This window comes from Hakea prostrata, chromosome 2 (assembly GCF_041222555.1).
Source record: "Hakea prostrata isolate BN-2017 chromosome 2, UWA_Hpros_2, whole genome shotgun sequence".
Taxonomy (NCBI): Eukaryota; Viridiplantae; Streptophyta; class Magnoliopsida; order Proteales; family Proteaceae; genus Hakea; species Hakea prostrata.
This window is the reverse complement of record NC_142601.1, coordinates 3,583,243-3,604,803: the sequence shown is the minus strand read 5'-3', so window position 1 is coordinate 3,604,803 and position 21,561 is coordinate 3,583,243. Positions and strand designations below refer to the sequence as shown.

At 37.3% G+C, this 21,561-nt stretch overlaps 2 protein-coding genes across 2 annotated transcripts; one reads left to right on the top strand and one right to left on the bottom strand.

Annotated features, from left to right (window-relative positions):
• Window positions 1-5,499: 5,499 nt before the first annotated feature.
• Window positions 5,500-6,462, bottom strand: LOC149023315 (uncharacterized). Its single transcript, XM_089142734.1, has 2 exons — window positions 5,798-6,462; window positions 5,500-5,740 (listed from the first exon to the last, which is right to left on the bottom strand). Exons 1-2 carry the CDS (start codon window positions 6,460-6,462, stop codon window positions 5,500-5,502), a joined length of 906 nt encoding a protein of 301 aa, XP_088998860.1.
• Window positions 6,463-9,873: 3,411 nt separating this feature from the next.
• Window positions 9,874-19,958, top strand: LOC149023314 (exopolygalacturonase-like). The gene is made up of 6 exons (XM_089142733.1): window positions 9,874-10,145; window positions 11,999-12,428; window positions 12,507-12,796; window positions 13,245-13,470; window positions 13,869-14,083; window positions 19,601-19,958. The coding sequence occupies exons 1-6, from the start codon at window positions 9,874-9,876 to the stop codon at window positions 19,956-19,958; spliced, it is 1,791 nt and encodes a 596-aa protein (XP_088998859.1).
• The last annotated feature ends 1,603 nt before the right edge of the window (window positions 19,959-21,561 follow it).

The window sequence follows — 21,561 nt, the reverse complement described above, 5'->3', positions numbered from 1 at the left end:
AATAAAATTTTTAGGCGCATGAGAGAGTGGTTGTCAAAGACTCAAACGACTTCAGCAGACTTCCCGGTCACTGATCAAATAAAGAAGATGATAGGTACAAGAAATACTATTCCCAAATCTTTTTTCTCTAAAAGGATCATTATATTAAGCGAAGAAGAAATATTAAAAAAATATCAATTAATACCTTATAAGGAACCAACCTCCCTTACCCGCAACAACTGTTGCCCCCAATACACCCTTCCTCGCTGGTTCCTACTCAGATTAGAAAACCATTAACTCATAAAACGAAATCTAGGACATCTAGAGGCATCCACATCAAGTTCATTAAGGATTGAAGCTGACCAAGGAATGTTAATAACTGAATTTCTTGACCTAGCTATTGAATTTGTAAAAAAAATCTGCCAGTATATTAGTTTCACGATAGCAATGTGAAATCTTCCAATCTATAGTCAGCAAATATTCTTGTAACTCTCTCCACAAATGAAAGATATACCAAGGTATCTTCTTTTGTTGTATTAAAGTCACCACAATTTTTGAATCACTTTCTACCCAAAACTTTGTAATTTGTAAATGCCTTGCCCAATGTAATCCGTGAATGAAAGTTTTAAATTTAGCCTCAAAGTTGGTTTTAACATCTAAAAGAATATGGAAATTTTTGAAAACCACCGCAGCAACTTCATTTCGAAATACTCCTCCACCTCCAGACCTTCCTGGATTGCCTAAAGAAGACCCATCAATATTTAGTTTTACCCATCCTGCAGCAAGAGGACACCAAAAAATTTCTTGTGGAGGAGCCGCACTAAAGACAGAGAAGTGAAGGCCCAATCTTCTTGCATCCAAAAAACGGTAGGAGTTACTTTTCTCCCATCCGTTTTAAAGCCAAATTGTACTAAGTCTGAAAAAATTAAACTCACCACCTCATCAGTCCTAAAATTTAAATTTTCAAATTGGATTTGATTGCGGACCATCCAAAGAAAGTATAAAAGCAAACAACATCCATTAATCCAAGCAGTCCATAAAGGAGATTTTGAAGCCTGGTGTTTCCAAGCCTTGAACGACTCTACAATCGAATCTTTTACTGTCCAGCTATAACCAAACTTTGCTGCAAAAGCTTCTCCACATCCATGTGAAAATGAGCAGTGAAGAAAGAGATGTCCTATGTCATCTAAAGCTTTATCCCATAGATTACAACGAGAGGCTAGCATTATCCCTTTCCGAGTCAACAAGGCATCAACAGGTAGCCTATCATGAAAAAGTCTCCAACGAAAAACTTGTTGTCTAGGTTGCAAAGAAGTCTTCCAAATACTTTTTGCCCATTCCAGTTGTTCTCCTTTTCTATGATAGAGATCCCATGCCGATCGAAAACTAAACTCCCCCCCCCCCCAACCTTGCCAATGACAAACATCAACAAAACCAGCACAAGGAACAAGATATAACATAATAAGAGAGATTACCTCTTGAAATTTGGCATTGTCCACTGACAAAAATCTCCACTCCCCTTGCTGTAAACAATCTGCAACAGTCAATTTCAAATGACCTGCTAGATCCAGAGGAATACCAACATAGTCTGCAATGGTAAAATTCCCCAACCATCTGTCAAACTAGAAATTTATATTTTGACCATCTCCAATTGACCACCGTTCATGAGCTTGAACAAAACCCCAAATCTTCCTCAATCCCAACATTAAAGATGACTGCTGCCCATAAATCTTTAAATTTCCCCTTTTGTCTACCATCTTCCCCTTTAAAAAGTGAGCAAAACCAGAGTGTTTATGTTAAATTATTTAAGCCAACTTGCATAAGGAAGCAAAATCGACATCTCTTAATCTCCGAATACCCAAACCACCCTCATATTTTGGAGTACATAGTTTTGCCCAAGACACTGTAACCTTCTTCATAGCCTCTATATTCCCTGTCCAAATGAAGTTATGCATCCAAGCCTTTGCTTGAGAAATAATAGAGCTAGGCCACCAGTACATTGAAAAATTATGAATCGGCATGCTAGAAATAATTGAATGTACCATCTCCACTCTACCTACCAAAGATAACAGCTTTCCACACCATCCTTGTAGCCGATTCTTAATCTTCTCTAAAATAGGCAACAATCTGACACGATTAACTCTTCCTTAAAAAATATCTACCCCCAGATATCAACTAGGAAAGAGAGCAATTGGGATATTTAATATGTCCACAATTTTCTGTTTCCGATTAGGAGACACATGTCCAAGAAAAAGCTTACTCTTCTCCAAACTGATATGTTGACCTGAAAATTCTTGATACTTCAATAAGAAAATTTTCAAAGCTTTAACATAACATAAGTAGCATTTGAAAAAATAAAAATATCATTAGCATACATTAGTATGGAAGGAACTTCTATTCCCCTGGGACCTGGCAAAACTCTCAATCTACCAGCAGCTATCAAAGAATGAAGGCCCCTGCATAGTACCTCTTCTGTAAGAAGAAAAAGAAGAGGAGATAAAGGGTCCCCTTGCCGAAGCCCTTTCTCAACCCCAAAGAATCCAACTGGTCCACCATTCAATAAAACTGAGATTCTAGTAGTCTTAAGCATCTCATGAATCCAACCAACCCATCTATTTGAAAATCCGAAAGCCTTCAAGACCAAGAATAAAAACTCCCATGATAGAGTATCATAAGCCTTCATAATATCAATCTTCATTCCCATCCCTCCCCCTCTAACAGAAAAATGTAAAATATTTGTAAGTTCGGAAGCTACAACATTATTTTCAGAAATCATCTTACCTTTCTAGAAAGCTCCTTGCTCCTCAGAAATAAGCTTAGGCAAAAGAGGACTCAGCCGAGAAGCCATTATCTTTGACAATGCTTTGCAAAAAATTTTTTCCCATACATAGAGGCCGAAATTTGTCCAGTGTAGCTGCATTCTCCACCTTGGGACTAAAGTGAGGAACAATTATTTACCTCTTTTTGAAGTTTCCCTTTTCGAAAGAAGGATCGAACTGCAGCCCCAAAATCGGCTGAAACAATATCCTAGCATTTGCGGAAAAAACTTCCCGAAAAGCTATCTATTCCTGGAGAACTGTCAGGATCTAGGTCCCATACCACTCCTTTGATCTCCTCATTAGAAGGCAAACCTTCAAATAATAAACAATCATCATCCATTAGCACTTTTGGAATCACAGACAGCAATTCTGGGTGACCCAAGTAGGAACTAGTTTTCTGATAGTTTTCAAACTAAGTCACCTCATAATCCTGCAGTTCAACCGAACTTGATGTCCAAGTGTCATCCATTCTTCGCAAAGATTTAATAGAGTTTTTATTCCTTCGAAGTTTAGTTGAGAGGTGGAAAAATTTTGAATTCCTTTCTCCCTCCCTTAACCACCTGACCTTTGCTTTTTGCTGAAGAAGAGACCATTGCTTGTACAAGTTTTGACTTCAAGGAAGCCTCTTGATCAAAATATTCATCTGTCATATCAAGTTGATCAATGTTAGTTTGAAAGGATTCTAGATCTTTCTCCGCTTGCTGTACTTCAATAAAAAGATTAGGAAATGTCATTTTTGCCCAAGCTTTAAGACGTTGCTTAACATTCTTCAATCTCTGTGCTAGTACAAAAATGGGATCACCAACAACTGGTTCCACCCAAGCCAAACGAACCACCTCCAAAAAAGAATCGCCAGTCATCCAAAAATTATTGAACTTGAAAGGAGAGTTTACCGATTTGACACCTTTGTCAACAAAGACACAAATCAAAGAGTGATCTGACTAGTGTATCAGAAGAGTGATCTGTTTAGAATCACCAAACAACTCTAAACCATCTAGCATTGAAGAAACTTCTATTAAGGACCGAACGAACATTACCAACTTTGCGTTGATTTGACCATGTAAATTTCCTACCCGAAGATGGAACTTCAACAAGCTCACAAGCATCAATGGTAGCTTGAAAATCAGCTGCTGCACCTAGTTGGAATCTACCTGAACCCCTCCTTTCAAACACCTATAACACTGCATTAAAGTCCCCCATAACCAAAAATGGTAAGCTGAACAAAGGGAGAACAATAAGATCCTCCCAAAGCCGTTTGCGATCAGATCTATCACAACAAGCATGAACCACTGATAACCCAAATTGCACACCTTGCCACTAGAATTGAAGAGAGAGTTGTTGGTCAGATGAAGAGAGAACAAAGGGCCGCTGCAACTCTCTCTTCCAAAAGACCCAAAGATCTGGAACTTTCTCCAGCCAAAAATTATACACAAAATTAGAAGAATATCCCAATCTATTAATAAAGAGAATTGGGCACTTATTGACATCCACTTTTGGTTCAGCGACACAAAAAATGTCTAGTTGATGAGTCATTAACAGCATTTTAAGGGCCCTCCTACCAGACGCATTACCAATGCCGCAAGTATTCCAAAAGAAAAGCTTCATATCAACAGTTACAGAGCAGCACTTTCCTCTCCCAATGAGAGGCTCTTATTTACAGTAGAGACTTTCCCTAAAGCAACATCTACCTTCTTGATATCCTCTGCCAACATACCCTTTTTACTTGTGGCCACTTTCTTCATTGCATGAGCCTTCTTAGGACAACCAGGCTTCCGACGAGGAGACCCTTCAGCCCTCATTGAGATAGAAGACGAAGGAGGAGGAACAACTTCCAATTGCAGCGTTCCATCATTTTCAAATCTGGTTGAACTCTTCTGGGCCCCACTAGAGTCCAACGCATTCTCCCTAGTTGCCATGTCAGCCCCTAAGGAACTCTCTTTAAAATACCTTCCTTCCTTGGTTAAAATCTCTTAATGCATTTGGAGCATTGGGTCCCACCAATGAATCCCCCAAAGTAAGGTTTCCAAGTTGAATAGAACTCTTACCCGCAGCATGAACTATTTGAAATTCAAAATGCTTGGCCGAAACACACCCTTCATTCTTATCATTGGGTCCCACAAATGAATCCCCCAAAGTAGGGTTTTCAATTTGAATAGAAGTCTTACTCGCAACATGGACATTTTGAAATTCAAAATGCTTGGCCGAATCACACCCTTCATTCTTATCATTGGTTCCCACTAATGAATACCCCAAAGTAGGGTTTTCAATTTGAATAGAAGTCTTACCGGCAACATGGACATTTTGAAACTCAAAATGCTTGGCCGAATCACAATCTTCAATCTTTTCTTCGGGTCCCACTAGAAAACTCTCCAAAGGAGAGTTACCAATTAACTTAAAACACTTATTTGCATCTAAGGATTTTTGAAATTCAAAATTTGTGGCCTAAACCAATAACCACACCATTTTTAAAATCAAAACCATCATCCAATTGAAGGTTTCCATGAGATTTAGAACTCTTATCCGCATCAAGGATTTTTTAAAGTTCAAAAGGTTCGTTGTCCTAGGTAGGAGTCGAAGAAGAATGATTCGTAGAAAAGTCCTAACCCAAAACCAACACCTCATTAGCAGAAACCCCTTGATTTAAAAAAGAATTAACTAAATTCCCATTGGCTAATAGAGAGTCCACCAGCCCTGCCTTCACTTAAGCTGCATGAACCACTTGAGAGGACGAATTACTCTCACCCTCAAACTCCAGCGTCTTTGCAATCCTAATAGAATTAGGACCTTCATTCAGAACAACATCTTTATGCGCCAAGTGTTGAGGAACAAACTTCTCTTTAGCTGAAGGAATATTAGCATTGCAACTTTTGCCCAAATGACCTTCTCGATTGCATCGAAAACATCTTTGAATTCCATCCTCATAGATCACCTTTTGAATGAAGCTGAAAACATGTGTAGAATCAGGTTCAAGGCGCTCTATTTGAACTTCAGACACTCACTTAGCTTCCAATTCTAATTCCACCAGAATTCTTCCGTAATGTCCCACAGAACCAAGACGAGTACGACGGTCTAATGAAACAAGATGACCTACCGTCTTAGCAATAGAAAGTTGTACCTTGGCAGGCCAATATTCAAGAGGAAGATCAGGGAATCGAATCCAAAGCAGTTTGGCTGACGGTTGAGGAGCATGAATGTTGAAATCCGGACGCCAACGTTGGAATCGAATAAGTTGATTGCCAATATTCCAGACACCTCTTCTCCAAACTTCTGACAAATCTTCCTCACAACTAAATTGAAAAATCACGACACCCTTCCCCAAGGAATGTAAAGAAACTCCTTGTTTCAGTTTCCATGATTTAGAAGCCAGATCACATAAAGCATCCATTGTTGTCTGATGAAATTTTGCCCTCCCAATCAAGGAGAAACGAAATTGAGTACGCTGCAACTCGTACTCAGTTTGAGGAATAACAATACGCCGATAAGATCCAGCCTGCATAGGGGCTGGGAGGGAATCAATCTTAGGCATAATGGAAGTCTCTACCACCCCAACTAAAGATCTCCCACCGTCCATCTTCTGAGAGAAGCCATTACCAGCCCTTTCCAAAGACCTATGCATACCATCTTTCTCCAAAGCTTCTTTCTCCAGAGTTTCTTTCTCCTCCATCATGGAGGCACTCTCCTTTCTTAAGCTTGACAAAATGGAGAAACCATGAATATTTGCAACTTCACTGAATATGAATATTTGCAAGTGAAGTTGTGGAGAGCTAGCTTAATGGAGTAATGGAGTTGCTACCTTGTCTCTTCCAGGGGACTCCCATGAAGAAAGGGTCTATAACTGTGATGATAAGAGCTGATCAACACAGAAAACATCCTCTTCTTAATCTGCCCGCTTTTGGGGGGGGGGGGGGAGAAGGAGATTAACTTATTTCTTCTTGGAAATCTTGTTGGCAGCTTCATTCTTTCCCATGACTGTGATGTGAATCAATTGAATAGGAACCAGAACCCTCTGAAACTCTGAGAGTCGGACAGAACATTGAAAGAATGAAGAACAATGACAAAGGACACTTAACTTGCCTAATTAGCTTTTATGCTCTTCCCTATTCATATGTAAGTTTTCAATGGAAGTTGCATCTGATTTTTCTAGGAACCTTCACCTAGTATTCTACAGTGTTCCTTATCACCGAGGAAATGAAGGATGTTAATTAATGAAAACATAAGATTAAACAAGAAAAAAAAATTAACATTTTAAATGAACTATGCCATGGTGATATGTTTTTTTCCCCCTTTTCCTTTTCTTGAAAAACCAATATGACTAATATATATAATTAATTTGACATGTATAGATGTAATAATGTTAAAGACATATCCGTCATACACACACATTCTACCTTTTATGGATAGAATGTGATTCAGTGGCAATTGTGGCATTAATTCAGCAAAGGAAGATTCCATGGTTTTTCTTGCAGCGCAGGAGAGGTGTTTCTTGCCAGTCGTCCTCGGAAAATTTTGCATTGTTATAGGGTAAACAATCAACCCTGATTTCTTGGCAAATTGGGTGGCAAGACGGGGGTTATTTAGATGTTAATATACACTGGACAGCATTGATAAGAAGCGAACTTCATTTAGAGGCTTATGATTGTTCTCGTTTCAGATTTTGATTTGCTATCTATGATTATGTGAGTTGGAACCGGTGCGGTTGGGTGTATTTGGGGGCATCTAATGTTTTTAGGGATGGTTTTTGATTGTATGTTTGTAATTTTTCTTTTTGCTTTTTAATACAAATTATCCTTTTAACAAAAAAAGAATAATTCATAATATCCATCCATAATTCTATGTCACCAATGAAGGATTTTATTTTTTTACCAAAAAGAATGAAAGATATTTATTAATAAGAGCATAAACAAATATGAGTCATGAGAGGAATTCTAATATATAATGATTTGATGTGCAAAGATCTAATGATGTCAAAGGAATGTTAGTCAGAGAGTTGGGGAGGTGGGTGCATGGGAACGTAAGTTTTCTTTCTTATTCTCTTCAACCTTATCTGGTGATTGTTGTTTAATAAATCATTACAAAAAAAGAATTTGAAAGCTTTATAGAATCAAAATTAAAGTTGTATCATACGTTTAAATTGTATCTAAAAAATTACATTAATTCAAAATGATGCATAAACTAACCTAGACATAACCATTTTTTGGTATAAGAGTTGCTTATTGATTAACCCAGATAAAACTCCTATAAGAAGAACTTTTTTTTGGGGAACAAACTATGCAATTTGGACACCTATGTTTTATGTTCGGACATCGAACAACACTAAAGCTAGAAAAACAAATTTTCTATCAATTGCATTATAATTTTAACCAATTATATATAAAAAAAGTTAAAATACGAAAACAACCCTACTCAAAAGCATGGTCTGCATCAATACCTATACATTTTTTTCCCCGCTAAAAGGGTCATATTAAGCGAAGAAGAAAAAAGAAAAAAAAATACAGCAATTAGTAACTTAAGAGGAACCAACCTCTCTCATCCGCAACAACCGTTGCCCCCAATACACCCTTCCTCACTTGTTCCTGCGGACATTTGAAAACAACGAACCCATAAAAAACGATATCTCGGACATCTAGAGGCATCCAAATCAAGTTCTTTAAGAATTGAAGCTGACCAAGGAATGTTAATTTCAGAAGTTCCCGTCCTAGCAAGCAAGTTAGCCAAAATATCTGTCACTGTATTAGATTCACGATAGCAATGTGAAACCTTCCAGTCTATAGTCATCAAATATTCCTGTAACTCTTTCCACTATTAAAGGATATACCAAGGTTTTTTCTTTTGCTGAATTAAAATCACCACAGCTTTAGAATCGCTTTCTATCCAAAGCTTAGTGATTTCTAAGTTCCTTGCCCAAAGCAATCTATGAATGAAAGATTCCAATTTAACCTCAAAGTTGGTTTTAACATCTCAAAAACACTGAAATTGAAAACCACAACAACAACTTCATTCCGAAAAATGCCTCCACCCCCAGCCCTTCCCAGATTGCCCAAAGAAGACCCATCCATATTAAGCTTTACCCAGCCTGTAGCATGAGGACACCAAAAAATTTCTTGTGGAGGAGCAGCACCAATGACATTAAATTTAAGGCCCAATCTTCTTGCATCCGAAAAAATGGTAGGAGTAACTCTTTTCCCATCCATTTTAAAACCAAAATGTACTAAATTTGAAAAAATTAAACTCACCACCTCATCAATCCTAAAATTTAAAATTTCAAACTGGATTTGATTGCGGACCATCCAAAGGAAGTATAATAGCAAACAACATCCATTAATCAAAGCATACCATAAGGGAGACTGTGAAGCTTGTTGTTTAGAGGCTTTGAACGACTCTCCAATCGAATCTTGGATGAGGATTTGCTTAGACTGGCCTGAAGGTTGAGGGGCACCAACTAGGTGAACTATAGTGCCATTTCTTCCTTGTCCTAACCCAATACCTCTTGGCTAGAACTGATTGGTAGGGTAAGGTGCATGCATGTTGAATCTTCCCTGGTTCCTGTTCACATATGGACTGCTTCCTCTATTTGCCATGTTTCTATACAATTGATAGCTCTCTCTCTCTCTCTCTCTCTCTCTCTCTCTCTCTCTCTCTCTCTCTCTCTCTCTCCCTCTCCAATCGACCGCCTACTTCAAGAATTTGGAAGGCAAATCAGGGGGAGGTTTGGTCGGGTGGCTGGTAGGCAGGACAGGTTGACCGCATGGTCACCCCGATCGTAACTCAGTCAGTCGAGTCGATTTTGGAGCGATTTGGACCGAGTTTGACTTAGTCTGGTCGATCGACCCAAAAAGGTGCCAGTGGAGGCCGCGTACAGGGGATACAACATCCCGAATTGTTTGGCACAACAGTGGTTGAATTCTTATACACTAATTGCTTCAGAGACAGACCCATTGAGTATGTGAGATTCATAGAGCCTCACCCCCATTGTTCCTTTCTATATCAAGGAGAGATTCGGACCACTGGGATGAAGTTGCATGCTGGACCTCAATGAGCCGCCTATAGTGAGCTCATCAGTTATTTCTAAAGCTACATGACTTTTATCGAGGATGAGGTCATTGGAGGAGACACCGTGCTATCCACTCTATCTAGGGTGCGAGGTACCTTCATTCACTTCAACATAGAGTCCCTACCTGATATATTGGGGGTTCCATATGTCCATGGTGAGAGGAGAAGGATTCCCCGTGGGGGTGGGGATGAGTCCATCCATTACATTGAGCAATTTCTTATCTTCACTAGGCTATGCAACAGTGAGTGCGATCACGTTCTCCTGAGTATCAACATGCTCCACACTCCTCTTGGATTGTGAGCGGCAATATTGTGCCCAAGGGAGGGCATCAAGACGAGATCTCTTTGATGCAGGCTTTCATCACATTTGTTGTGTATGTAGGGTACTCCATAGACCTTTCCTGCATTATCCAGTGGTCGATGGTCTACTTTGTAGAGAACCTCACATTGTCGAACCTTGGGTTCGGACCACTTGTTACCCTCCTTTTCATGTATTTCCGGGTGGATTTTAGAGACACAGATGAGCTATGGGAGAGTACGTGAAGGAATATAGGGAGGAGGCTTCTTTCTCATATTGGTATCCGGGATGGGTGAATCTTCCCGGTCTTGGGAGTGTCCACAAGACCGACCACTTTTGCAGTCGACCCCTCTTAGTGGGTGCTTCCATAGGGAAGATCGAGCAAAACCAGAACTTCATGAGGCGCCAGATTTACACTCGCCAACAAGATATGGTCCGACGGAAGAGGGACATACAAGACTGCATCATCCACTGGGAGTTATTCCTGTTCCAATACTTGTCATAGCCTCCACCACCTCCAGAGCGCTAGTGTCTCAGCTTACCTTCTTGATGTTTGGCTGATCCCCGAGTTGCTCACTCGGCTTATGTTGTTTATAGACTTGTTTTATGTACTTTTATTATACATGTTTGTCCATGCACTTACACTTGATACTTGGGTTAATATGTTTGCTAAACTTATGCACTTCTACCATTTCATATGCATTATTATATATTATGGCTGCTCAATACAAGGATTGTATAGGTTTGTTGGCCACAGAAATGGAATTCCTTGCTATTCGGGATGGCTTACTTCTAGGAAAGGCTATGGGGGTGGAGAAGATTCAAGTCAATTCGGACTGTTCTCCAGAGATTTTTTCCTTGCAGGAACTTCTTTCCTCTTTAGATTGGATACGTCTTAGTTTAGTGCTAGATATTTGAGGATCTCTTCTAGTTTGGTTGGGGATTTCTTTTATTATATATCTAGGTCTTCAAATACTTTTGCTATTTTCTTACTAAGGGACAAGACGCTATTCTATGTCTAAGTTTTGGTGGAATGTTTCTCCTTTTTTCATGAACGATACTTGGTTGTTGTTGTTTAGGTCTCCTAACTTTGAATCCTTTATATGATCAAGTTTTTAGCTTTTGGCACAAAAGAAAAAGGTATAAAAAAGTTAAGTGATGAGTTGCAACAATGGTAAATAAAAACTGACCACATCAAACTTATTGGTATATTACCATGTGGAGTTCGTAAATTTACCAATGGTGGATAAAAATCAACCATACTAAACTTCATATTACTTTTCCTTTTTTTCTTTTTCCCTTTATTCTTCCTAATGAAAGTGCAGCACATTCTTATTTGTAGGTGGATTTCCTACCACATTTTAATATTAACAAAAATAGTAAGTTGAATGGATCTCTCTCTCCCTCTCTCATGCAAAATTCATCGATACAAATTTCTACCAAAAAATTCATGGCTAAAATACTTTTTCCCAACTTAGGTTGAAAATTCAGGGTATAAATATCAGATCCCCCAAAATGCATCACAACTTGAATCACGTCTACCAGAAATCTATTGAGCTGGGATCGGTTGAGCCTCTTGCCCAACAAGGTCCAAGGTTCTACTTGATCCCATCTCATTTGGTGACTTGTTGTTTCAATTTCTTTTAGCTCAAATAATTGAATTTTATTGGAGAATTGAAAATGGGCTCACGCCAGCATCTTATCTTAATCTGTATATTAGGTTTCCTTTTATGGGAGGCTGAAGCTAGAATTTTTGAGTTTCGGCTTCTAAAATCAATCGATGGAAATAATACCTCGGATGCTGAAACTCCCGCTCCGTCAACAACTCCATCAACAACGCCATCACCAACAGAAATGCTTCAACACCAGCATTAGCACCAACATCTGGAAATGATGCACAAGGTACAGTGTTTGATGTCACCAAGTATGGAGCAAGTGGTGATGGAAAAACAGATAACAATAAGGCCTTTGTTGATGCGTGGGCTGCTGCATGTAAATCTACAGAGCCAGCTACCCTTGTGGTCCCGAAAGGAGACTATTCTCTTACTTCAATAACATTTGGTGGTCCTTGCGGAAACAAGAAATCTCCACGTGTTGAGATAAACGGAAAATTAATAGCTCCATCAACCATGGAATCTAGTGAAGCATGGATCACATTTAAAGGCCTGAGCGAGTTGAATATCACTGGGGTTGGAACCGGATCCTTGGACGGTCAAGGAGAAGCCACTTGGCCCAAAAGTTGTGTTCATACTTCGAATGCAGATTGCAAGATGGCCCCAACAGTGAGTAGTTCTTTTGTACATGAAAATCAATGGAAAATAATATTTGTTTCCCTTTCTTAACTTTCACTTTGGTTGCAGAGCTTGCACCTTACTTCAATTACTGGTGGATCATTAAGCGACATAACTCTGATTAACAGTAAGGCTTTTCACGTAGTTATTGGCCAAAGCAGTGACTTTACAGTCCATGATGTTAAAATCCAAGCCCCTAAAACAAGCCGAAATACTGATGGTGTGCACATTGGCGACTCATCCGGCATCACTGTTACTAATAGTGAAATTGGAACGGGTGACGATTGCATTTCCATCGGAGCGGGTACTTCCAACATTGTTGTCTCCAATGTCCTTTGTGGACCAGGTCATGGCATCAGGTAATTACTGTTAATCATGCTTAAATACTTGAACAAATCTCCCAAGTAATTAGTATAGAAAACTGATCTAATATAATTCGAGGGTGCTAAGAAAACCCAACTAGCCCAAGTCCCCTTAACCATGTTACTACTATTGGGCCACATGAGCTAGAGGAAGAAAAGCCCCCTCTATATAGATGATCAGCAACTATCCGCTTCTTCGTTTGGGCAAAGTCCAGGAAGCGGTGGAGCCGTCCATGTCCCCTCCTCTCTGTTTCTTTGGGGGAAGTAGAGCAGGAAAAAAAAATGATCAGTTTGCCCATATGCTCGGCCCTAGCATGGGTCGGCTAGGTTTAGGTTAAGACCATGATGGTTAGGCTCAGGTTTAAGACAAGCTTGACTCATGTAAAGGGGGAAGGTGTACCATGCTTTAATTTAACTTAAGCAAATTGTGGTCATTGTTTTGTAGCTTGGGAAGCCTTGGAAAGAATCCAAATGAAAAGGAAGTGAAGGGTTTGAGGGTGCAGAACTGCAGCTTAACTGAGACTGATAATGGTGTTCGGATCAAAACATGGCCAGCATCACCAGAGAACACCGTTTCTGACGTTATATTTGAGGATATTGTCATGACAAATGTACAAAATCCCATCATCATCACCCAACAATATTGTGATAAGAATAAATGCGACACCAAGGTAAGTTCAATAAGCTCATTAAAGATAGTGTCACATCCATAAAATAATACTCCGATGACTGTAGTCTTCCTAACAATCTCTCGATAGACAATTCCACTTCATTAAAACCATTCTTTTTTTCATTGAATTAATACACATACACTTCCAATGCAATAAGAATACCAAGTTTAATTGTGGGTGAGCTCTCTTTGCTAGGTTGGAATGGGTGTAGTTGTATAACCATCCCCTTTTGTGGTTAATAGAAGGGAGGGAGGTAGGTCGATTGGGTCACGGAAGAAAATCTTGACTCCTTGAGTTTTTTTTTTTTTTTTCTTTTTCCTTGAGGACGAGTAATTATTGATTTTATAAAAAGTCTCTAACATTACTAATGCTGTATATTGTCCTTACCCAATGCACAGCCTTCGCGTGTGAAGCTCACAGACATTCATTTCAAGAACATCAGGGGTACATCTGCCACCAAGGATGCAGTTTTCATCTCATGTAGTCAAGATGTACCATGCGAAAAGGTAGAGCTTGTTGATATCAACTTGAAATCTACATTGGCTAGTGGTGCAACCACTTCAAATTGCACAAATGCAAAAGGGGTTGCTTCTGGTGTTCAAATGCCAGCTTCGTGCTTTTGAGCCCATTCAATTGCAATTCTCACACAAACAAGTCTGGTTATTTGTGCCTTGTCCTTAAATTGAGATTACTCTTGTTGGAGGCTTTGGTTTGTTAGTTTGACCAGCCCAACAAAGTAGGAATTTCAAAAGGCAAAATGCATCGAAAACCTTTTTCTTTGCGTGGACATTGCTACTTGTATTACTTCTCTCTGACTTGATTCGGAGTTCAATAAAATGAGCTTCTTTTTTCTTTTCAAGTACTCCAGTTTTGATGATTGGTATATCACCAATTGCATTTTTCTTTTCCTTAAACTTCCTCTAGTAGCAAGAAGGAAGGGACTAAAGGAAAGAGGGGACAATATAACGAAGTCATCGTCGTTATTTCAAATTTTGATTAATAAATATCACTTCACTTGTCAGCTAATTCCTTTTGAGTTTAAGGAATAAGAAAAGACAACGTATGTAACATGTCATTACTTTTGAATACATACGGTATAACATTTAAATAATTTGGTATAGTTATATGGTAATTCTATTTGTTGCCCACCAAAATCTTAAAAGATATTTAAAATTAAAAGCGTAGTTGATATTTCAATTTTAATAACTCTACCACAATTGGGTTACTTCTCAACCCCTTTGTCATTTTGATTACCTAATTACTTTGAGCTGCCTCGACAATCCTTTTGTGATAATAATACACAATTGAACACTCAAAGCTTTACCAAGAAAAACTAAACACTAGATAACCATGTGAAATTTCTCTAAGAGGTTCAAAGAAGCCAAAACCAAATATCCTCCAACTTAAAATAAAAAATATATTAATAAATCCTATCAACTGCAAAAGGGATCTATCATATTGTAACGCCCCAATCTCCATGTAAGGAGAAAGTCGTCATTGATCAAGGATCGACGTTACTTAGGTAGTGAACCAAAATACACTAAGAGAGTTTCCACAGACAATGTGAATAATAAAATCCACCAAAACTACAAATGATCGCAGTGGAAAATATTCAAATATAAATCAAAATGCTTCCATGAATTGTCTCATAATTATAATGAAATCCAAGCAATGGTCTAGAATCCAAGATTTACAACTAATAGGAAATTTCAATATTTATCTATCCTAAGAGATGTAGTAGACATGATCTTGATCTTCATCCTCTGAATATCCATCATCCCTCTGATCAAGTCCATCATCTGTAGAAGTAAGTTTCGGGAAAAAACTTAGCAAGTACAACCTAGCACATATCAACAATTTCCTTTCTTTTTATATTTAATATTTAATTAAATAGAATCTTATACAAATAAAATTAACTAACATGTATAAATGAGAAAATAAAGTCATGACATGCCCAATGATATGAATGAGACTCAATGATGCCAAAAAGATAGAAATAAATCACACCCTCACTGGTCTAGGGTCGATAGGATGTCCCATGCCGTTACATGGCATGCGCGCGTTACATAGCCCAACATCCATCTACCCTAACCCAAATGTTTCCAAACTCAATGTATGTTCCATGCCGTTACATGGCCTGCGCGCATTACACAGCCTTAACATACATTCTCATCCAAAACATCTACTAACTCAACATCACACATAATGCTAATATGATCATGACATGTCTTGATAAATCATATGCAAACAATGCAAGATCATATGAAAATGATGAATTTTGGATATAGTCCATTATAAAATCGATGCATAAAATAACTCAATAAAACACAAATCTAAACATACATTCATGTTTATAGAAAAGATTAATAAATTCAAGGGAGAGATTAATTATTGGTAGATCATAATAATTTCATAAAACATAATCTAAAATAATACGTATTTATATACTCAAAGACAAAATACTAATAAATCAAGATAGACAAAATCTAAAATGTATTCATACTCAAAATAAGTTATAAATTCAAGAAAAGAATCAATCACTAAGAAATCATGTAAAACTATAAATCTGATCATAGAAAAAGAAGACAATAATGTGTTGAAAGTATGAAGATTGTACTTACAGTGGAGAAATCACAAAAAGAATATCACCCTTAGATAGAGGGCCTTCAACGCTCTAAATTATCTTCTTCTTTTCTCTGCACCCTTGTCTTTCTTTTCTATTCTTGCTTAACCAATATAGGCTCTCAATTTTCTTATTTAATATACCACGTTCTCATCATCTTTCTTCTCTCCCCTCAATGTTCCTCAAGATTCCTCAATATTGTCTCTTCCTAAACTACACCTAAATCCTCCTAAACTCCACGTTTCTTTCACCATCCATTTCTTTCTCCTCTCAATATTCCCTCCTCTTACCATCCATTTCTCTCTCCTCAATATTCCCTCCTCCTAACCTCCACGATTCCATCAACCATCTCCTCTTGAATTCCCACGTTTTCCTTATATTCCCATACTTAGTTTCTCTCAATACTTGATTCCCTCAATATTGGATTCCTCTTTTTATTTGATTACATATTTTATCTCTCATGCAATATTTGATTTGTCTTTCCTACCAAAAAAAAAAAAAAAAAAAAGATTTGTCTTTTATTTCCTATTTATGCAATATTTTCTTTATCATTTAATCATTCTTTTATTTATGCAATGTTTTTGACTTCCACGCATGAAATCCCCAAGATTCTAAAGTAGATCCGGATGGAGTTAAAACAATATCAAAATGTGAAATATAATTTATGTAGCTATGAGGCATTGAACCCCGGACCCCTTTCTTTATTCAATGAGCTTGTTAGCCATCTAGCTAATTCTCAACCTATGATGGAATTTAGCAAATAAATACTAGTAACTATGTTAATCCCATACTAGTTTGGCTTTTAACGGTAATTATTTGAATATCAATACAAAATGCCAAGACTACCCCTATGTTTTAGTTGCGGGTGTTACATTTATCCCAATATTTAGATAATTTTACCATTATTCTGTAGTGTACAAAAGTTTTTTTTATTATGTAGATAAGGTACGTAATTTTTCTTTTTTTAAAAGAAAAATCATTTGGGTCAAACTAGAAAGCCAAAAGCAATAAAGAATTAATCACCTCATGTGACTGGTCTCAAAGGTATAAGGAGTCAAATTTATAATCTCACACTTCCTTAGACAATAGTCTCATCTTTTGTAAAGCATAGCAATGCAAACTAACCTCCAACTTAAATGTTCACGCAATCTTGTTGCATTCCATACTCAACACTCACTCTCTTACCAAGAAAATGTTTATTATCTTATGTTTGAGGCCCCTACAAATTCTTATGGCAAATAGGACGCATATGTGTTGTGATGGCTCTAGTACTAGAGAAGGAGACCTGGGTTGTTCGTGCTTTATCTTTAGAGATAGCGCGAACCTTAACCCACTCAAAGCCCATGTGCTTTCCATTTGTAGTCTAAGACGAGGCCATAGCAATACGTCTAGGCCTCCTTTTCGCTGTTGGAGAAGGCCTCAATGAAGTGAGCTTATGACTGATAATCGTAGACTGTTCAAATTGTTAATAGAGTGCATCCAAACCCTACCACTTAATGTTGTCTCCAGAGTACATGATGTTCAAAATTACTTGGCAAACCGAATGATGATATGTAATTACTTTTTCATCCCTAGAAAAGCCAATAATGTGGTAGATACTCTAGCCTTGAAAGCTTGTTGGTTTCCGGCTCAACAACTTAGCTCCAATCCACTGCATGGCTCTAAGACCTATCTAGTTAGGATGCCTTGACCTTTGCTTGATTTGCTTTTGAATAAATTCACAGGTTAACCAAAAAAAAAAGCTGTTTTTTGGTGCAATTCTTTTAATCACATAAAAAATGAACAGCGGAGAGTGATCCTCGTATTTTTATTTGCAGCAGCCAGCAGCGTTGATCGCACCACATAATCAAATTATGGTCGAACAATTGAGAATTAAATGACAAGTGTTTACTTGTAAATACTATTTTTTATTTTTGCATTTCAAGGATTCAAAGTTTGCTAATTTACTAAAGTAGACCCCTCATTTACCTGATTCCGAAATCCCCAGTTTCATATTTCCTACTTAGATCCCTGTGACTTGGGACTAGGATTCCAAAAAACCAGAGCAGTCCGGTGATAGAGAGAAGAGAAAAGGGCGGTGAAGGTTTCAGCAATGGCCATCAAGTCCCTCTCAATAACTGAGACACCTTTTAGAATCCCCATTTGATGATCAAATGACTCATTCAATTCACAACGATCTTCCTGAGCTTCAGAACAATTTTGAGGAGAAGATTCTAACTGATCACGTTCGGGTTCCGCGATTTGGGTTTTCATATTCACACAAGAAACCACTAGGCTTTCTTCCATTTCCTATGCATTTTCTAAACCGTTGAGAGGTCTGATTTTGAAAAACATAAGTTGTTCTTACCAATCAAATTACATGCAACAATTTGCTTTCATCCTCAAGGCGACACAGGTGGGAGAGTATCAAGAAGGGGGAATGGAAGGGACTTTGGAAATGCAACACGTTGCCTAAAATTCGGAATTTCATGTGGAGAGTCTGTGCAGAAGGTATTGCTTTAGCAGAAAATCTCTTGAGAAGGCAGATCATGGTGGAACCATTATGCAAAGGGATAATTACTATTGCCCCCTTGTACTTTGGTTTTATTACTAATCAAACATCTTTCTTTATGAAATTACTATTGCCCCATTCACTTCTAACGGTGTTAAGTGGTTGTTAACATTAAATATATAATGTCTATTTTGCCCTTCATTAAAATTAAGAAATTAAAAAATATGACATTATCCTCATTTTTAAAAACTATATTGAATATCAATTATATCCTTAAAATCTTATATTTTACAATAAATTTTGACTTTGGTGGGACCACACACTTTGTACAATGGTTAGCATATATTAGGAGATTTTCAATTTTCAACTTTGAATTACATTTGATATTTCCTAATATTTTAGTTTCTATTTTAAGTTTTATTAATCACATATTTCTTTTATTCGGCGAATTCTTTTTAGAGAAGAAAAATCAAGTCTTTTCTTTATTCTATAATTTCTTTTTAGAAAAGAAAAATTAATTTAAAGTTAATTTTTCTCCATAGTTAATTAAGGATAGTATTATAACTTGCAAAAGAGTAAATAAGTAAAGAGATAATTGTAAAGTTATTTTTGGGTTTTAAAAAAATTATATAGATGCCACATCATCTGTAAACTAATTGAGCTTAACGGAAGAGGGCATTAGTAATTTTAGACAAAGTTAAAGGTTGGATTAGCAATTTTAAAAAGTAGAGGGGATAAAATAGTAATAAAATTAAAGTACAAGGGGACAACAGTAATTATCCCTTATGCAAATGGTGTGGTCAAGTAGAGGAAACAAGGAGCCATGTATTGTTTCAAGCCACTTCTCTAGAGCACTCTGGGTGGGTAGCGGTCTTGAGTTTCTATTACAAACAACTACTGCAATATCACTACCAGGAATATTGGAGGCTTGGAACACTTCATTTTACATCTAAGCAGCACAGTAAAGAAATCCTATATCAATTCTCCTTTGTTTGCTGGCACCTTTGGTTACACAGAAATGATATACAGTTTAATGGAGAAAAGAAGACATCGTTGAAGACACCGTTGGAAGTTGTAGTCAAAGCGGAGAAGGCCTTCCATGAATTCTGGATTTATAATGGAGAAGCTTCAAAGAATTGCTTGAACACTAACCGGGATGCTATAGAACCAACTCAAGATTTGGAAATGTGCTCTATTCACTGTGATACTGTAGGATGTCCAGAATTGGGGGTAGGAGGTGTTGGTTTTGGAGTTTGGAACATGGGCGAACTAAGAGCAGCATGTTCTACACCCTGTTCATTGCTATCTATATTCGCTGGTGAAGCATTAGCGATTAGGGAGGCTATGTGTTGTGCTAGGAAATTGATGGATTAAGGTTAACATCTATACTGACTGTCTAGGCCTTCAACAATATCTGGTCGGCATCAGTATTGATCCACCCCCCTTGACAGCTGCTACCGTACTTGAAGATGTATTGTCTTTGAAAGACAGTTTTTCTTCTTGTAGGTTGCTTTTTATTTCTAGAGATGTGAATGAATGTGCCCATTCTCTTGCTCTGAGGGCCCGTTTCTAGGCGGACCTTTTGGCCTATTTCCTCTCCAGAAGCTGGGGTATTTCTTGTCCAGCCTTCTAAGTCTTTTCCTAGTTTTCTGGAATGAAAAGATTTTCACCAAAAAAAAAAGAAAATCATTAAATATTAATAGTTATCTTAAGCTTCAAGCGATCTAACACCAACCAGCAATAGAAAGGGGAAACTAAGAATCTCTCCACAAGGGGGCGCAAAAAGATTCATCTTTAATGGTACTTAACAAAGCAATTTCCATGACGTTGTTGTGGAAGCACTGCCTGCAACACTTCCTTCCAAATCAACCTATGAGGAATCCCGCACACTCAGCAGGTACCAGATCCAGGTTTGTAGTATTTGGATGAGACTGTTTGATGAGTTGGGTAAATGAGGGGTCTAATTTATTAAATTAATAAACTTTAAACCCTTAAAATGTATAAATAAAAAATAGTATTTACAAGTAAACCCCCGCTATTTAATTCTCAACCATTCTATCACATTTTAATTACGTGGCAAGATCAATGCCTTTGGGAGCAGCCAGCAAAGGCTGCTGCAACTTAAAACCCATACATTGGAGATTGTTCGAAGGGTAATTCGTAATGCCTTGGGTAACGTTTTAGGAGACAAGTTCAAATTTGGTAAAGCCATTTTTACTTATTTTATACTAATAAGTTCATCTAATTCATGGCTCGTTTGACTTTTCATCCTTATTTTTTATCAAGTAAAAGAAATTAATAGTAAAAATGCATGTTGATCCAAAGTAAATGTTTATTTGATAATTACTATTTAGAATAAATTAAGAAATAAAAATATGTTTGGTATGTGAATACCTGTAAATAATTTTGCAATATTTTTTTGAATGGGTGTGAATTTATTTTTTTATTTTTAATTTTTATTTTTAAAGGTTTAGTTAGGGAATTTAGAAAAGAAATAAGTGAGAATAGATATACTTTCTTTCCTCTCTTTTTTTTCCAAGTCATATGGATACTTTCATTTTTGTTATTATTATTAATATTAATATTAATATTATTAATATTATTATTATTATTATTATAATAATAATAATAATAATAATAATAATAATAATAATAATAATAATAATAATAAATAAATAATAATGAAGAAGATGATAGGTACAAGAAATACTATTCCCAAATCTATTACATGACATTCTACAACTTCACTGAATTTGAATAATGGAGAGCTAGCTTAATGGAGTAATGGAGTTGCTACCTTGTCTCTTCCCGGGGACTCCCTTGAAGAAAGGGTCTATAACTGTGATGAAAAGAGCTGATCAACCCAGAAAACATCCTCTTCTTAATCTGGCCGCATTTGGGGGGGGGGGGGGGAAGGAGATTAACTGCTTCCTTCCTTCTTGGAAATCTTGTTGGCAGCTTCATTCTTTCCCATGAC

Bases quoted from the DNA above. Each gene is read 5' to 3' on its own strand.
- LOC149023315 (XM_089142734.1), bottom strand. From the start codon at position 6,462: ATGGAGGAGAAAGAAACTCTGGAGAAAGAAGCTTTGGAGAAAGATGGT. The intron at 5,741-5,797 runs GTGAGTGTCTGA...ACATGTTTTCAG, and splicing joins GAATTAGAATTGGAAGCTAA to CTTCATTCAAAAGGTGATCT.
- LOC149023314 (XM_089142733.1), top strand. From the start codon at position 9,874: ATGACTTTTATCGAGGATGAGGTCATTGGAGGAGACACCGTGCTATCC. The intron at 10,146-11,998 runs GTGAGCGGCAAT...CATCACCAACAG, and splicing joins CTCCACACTCCTCTTGGATT to AAATGCTTCAACACCAGCAT. The intron at 14,084-19,600 runs GTGCTTTTGAGC...TTGGTTACACAG, and splicing joins GGTGTTCAAATGCCAGCTTC to AAATGATATACAGTTTAATG.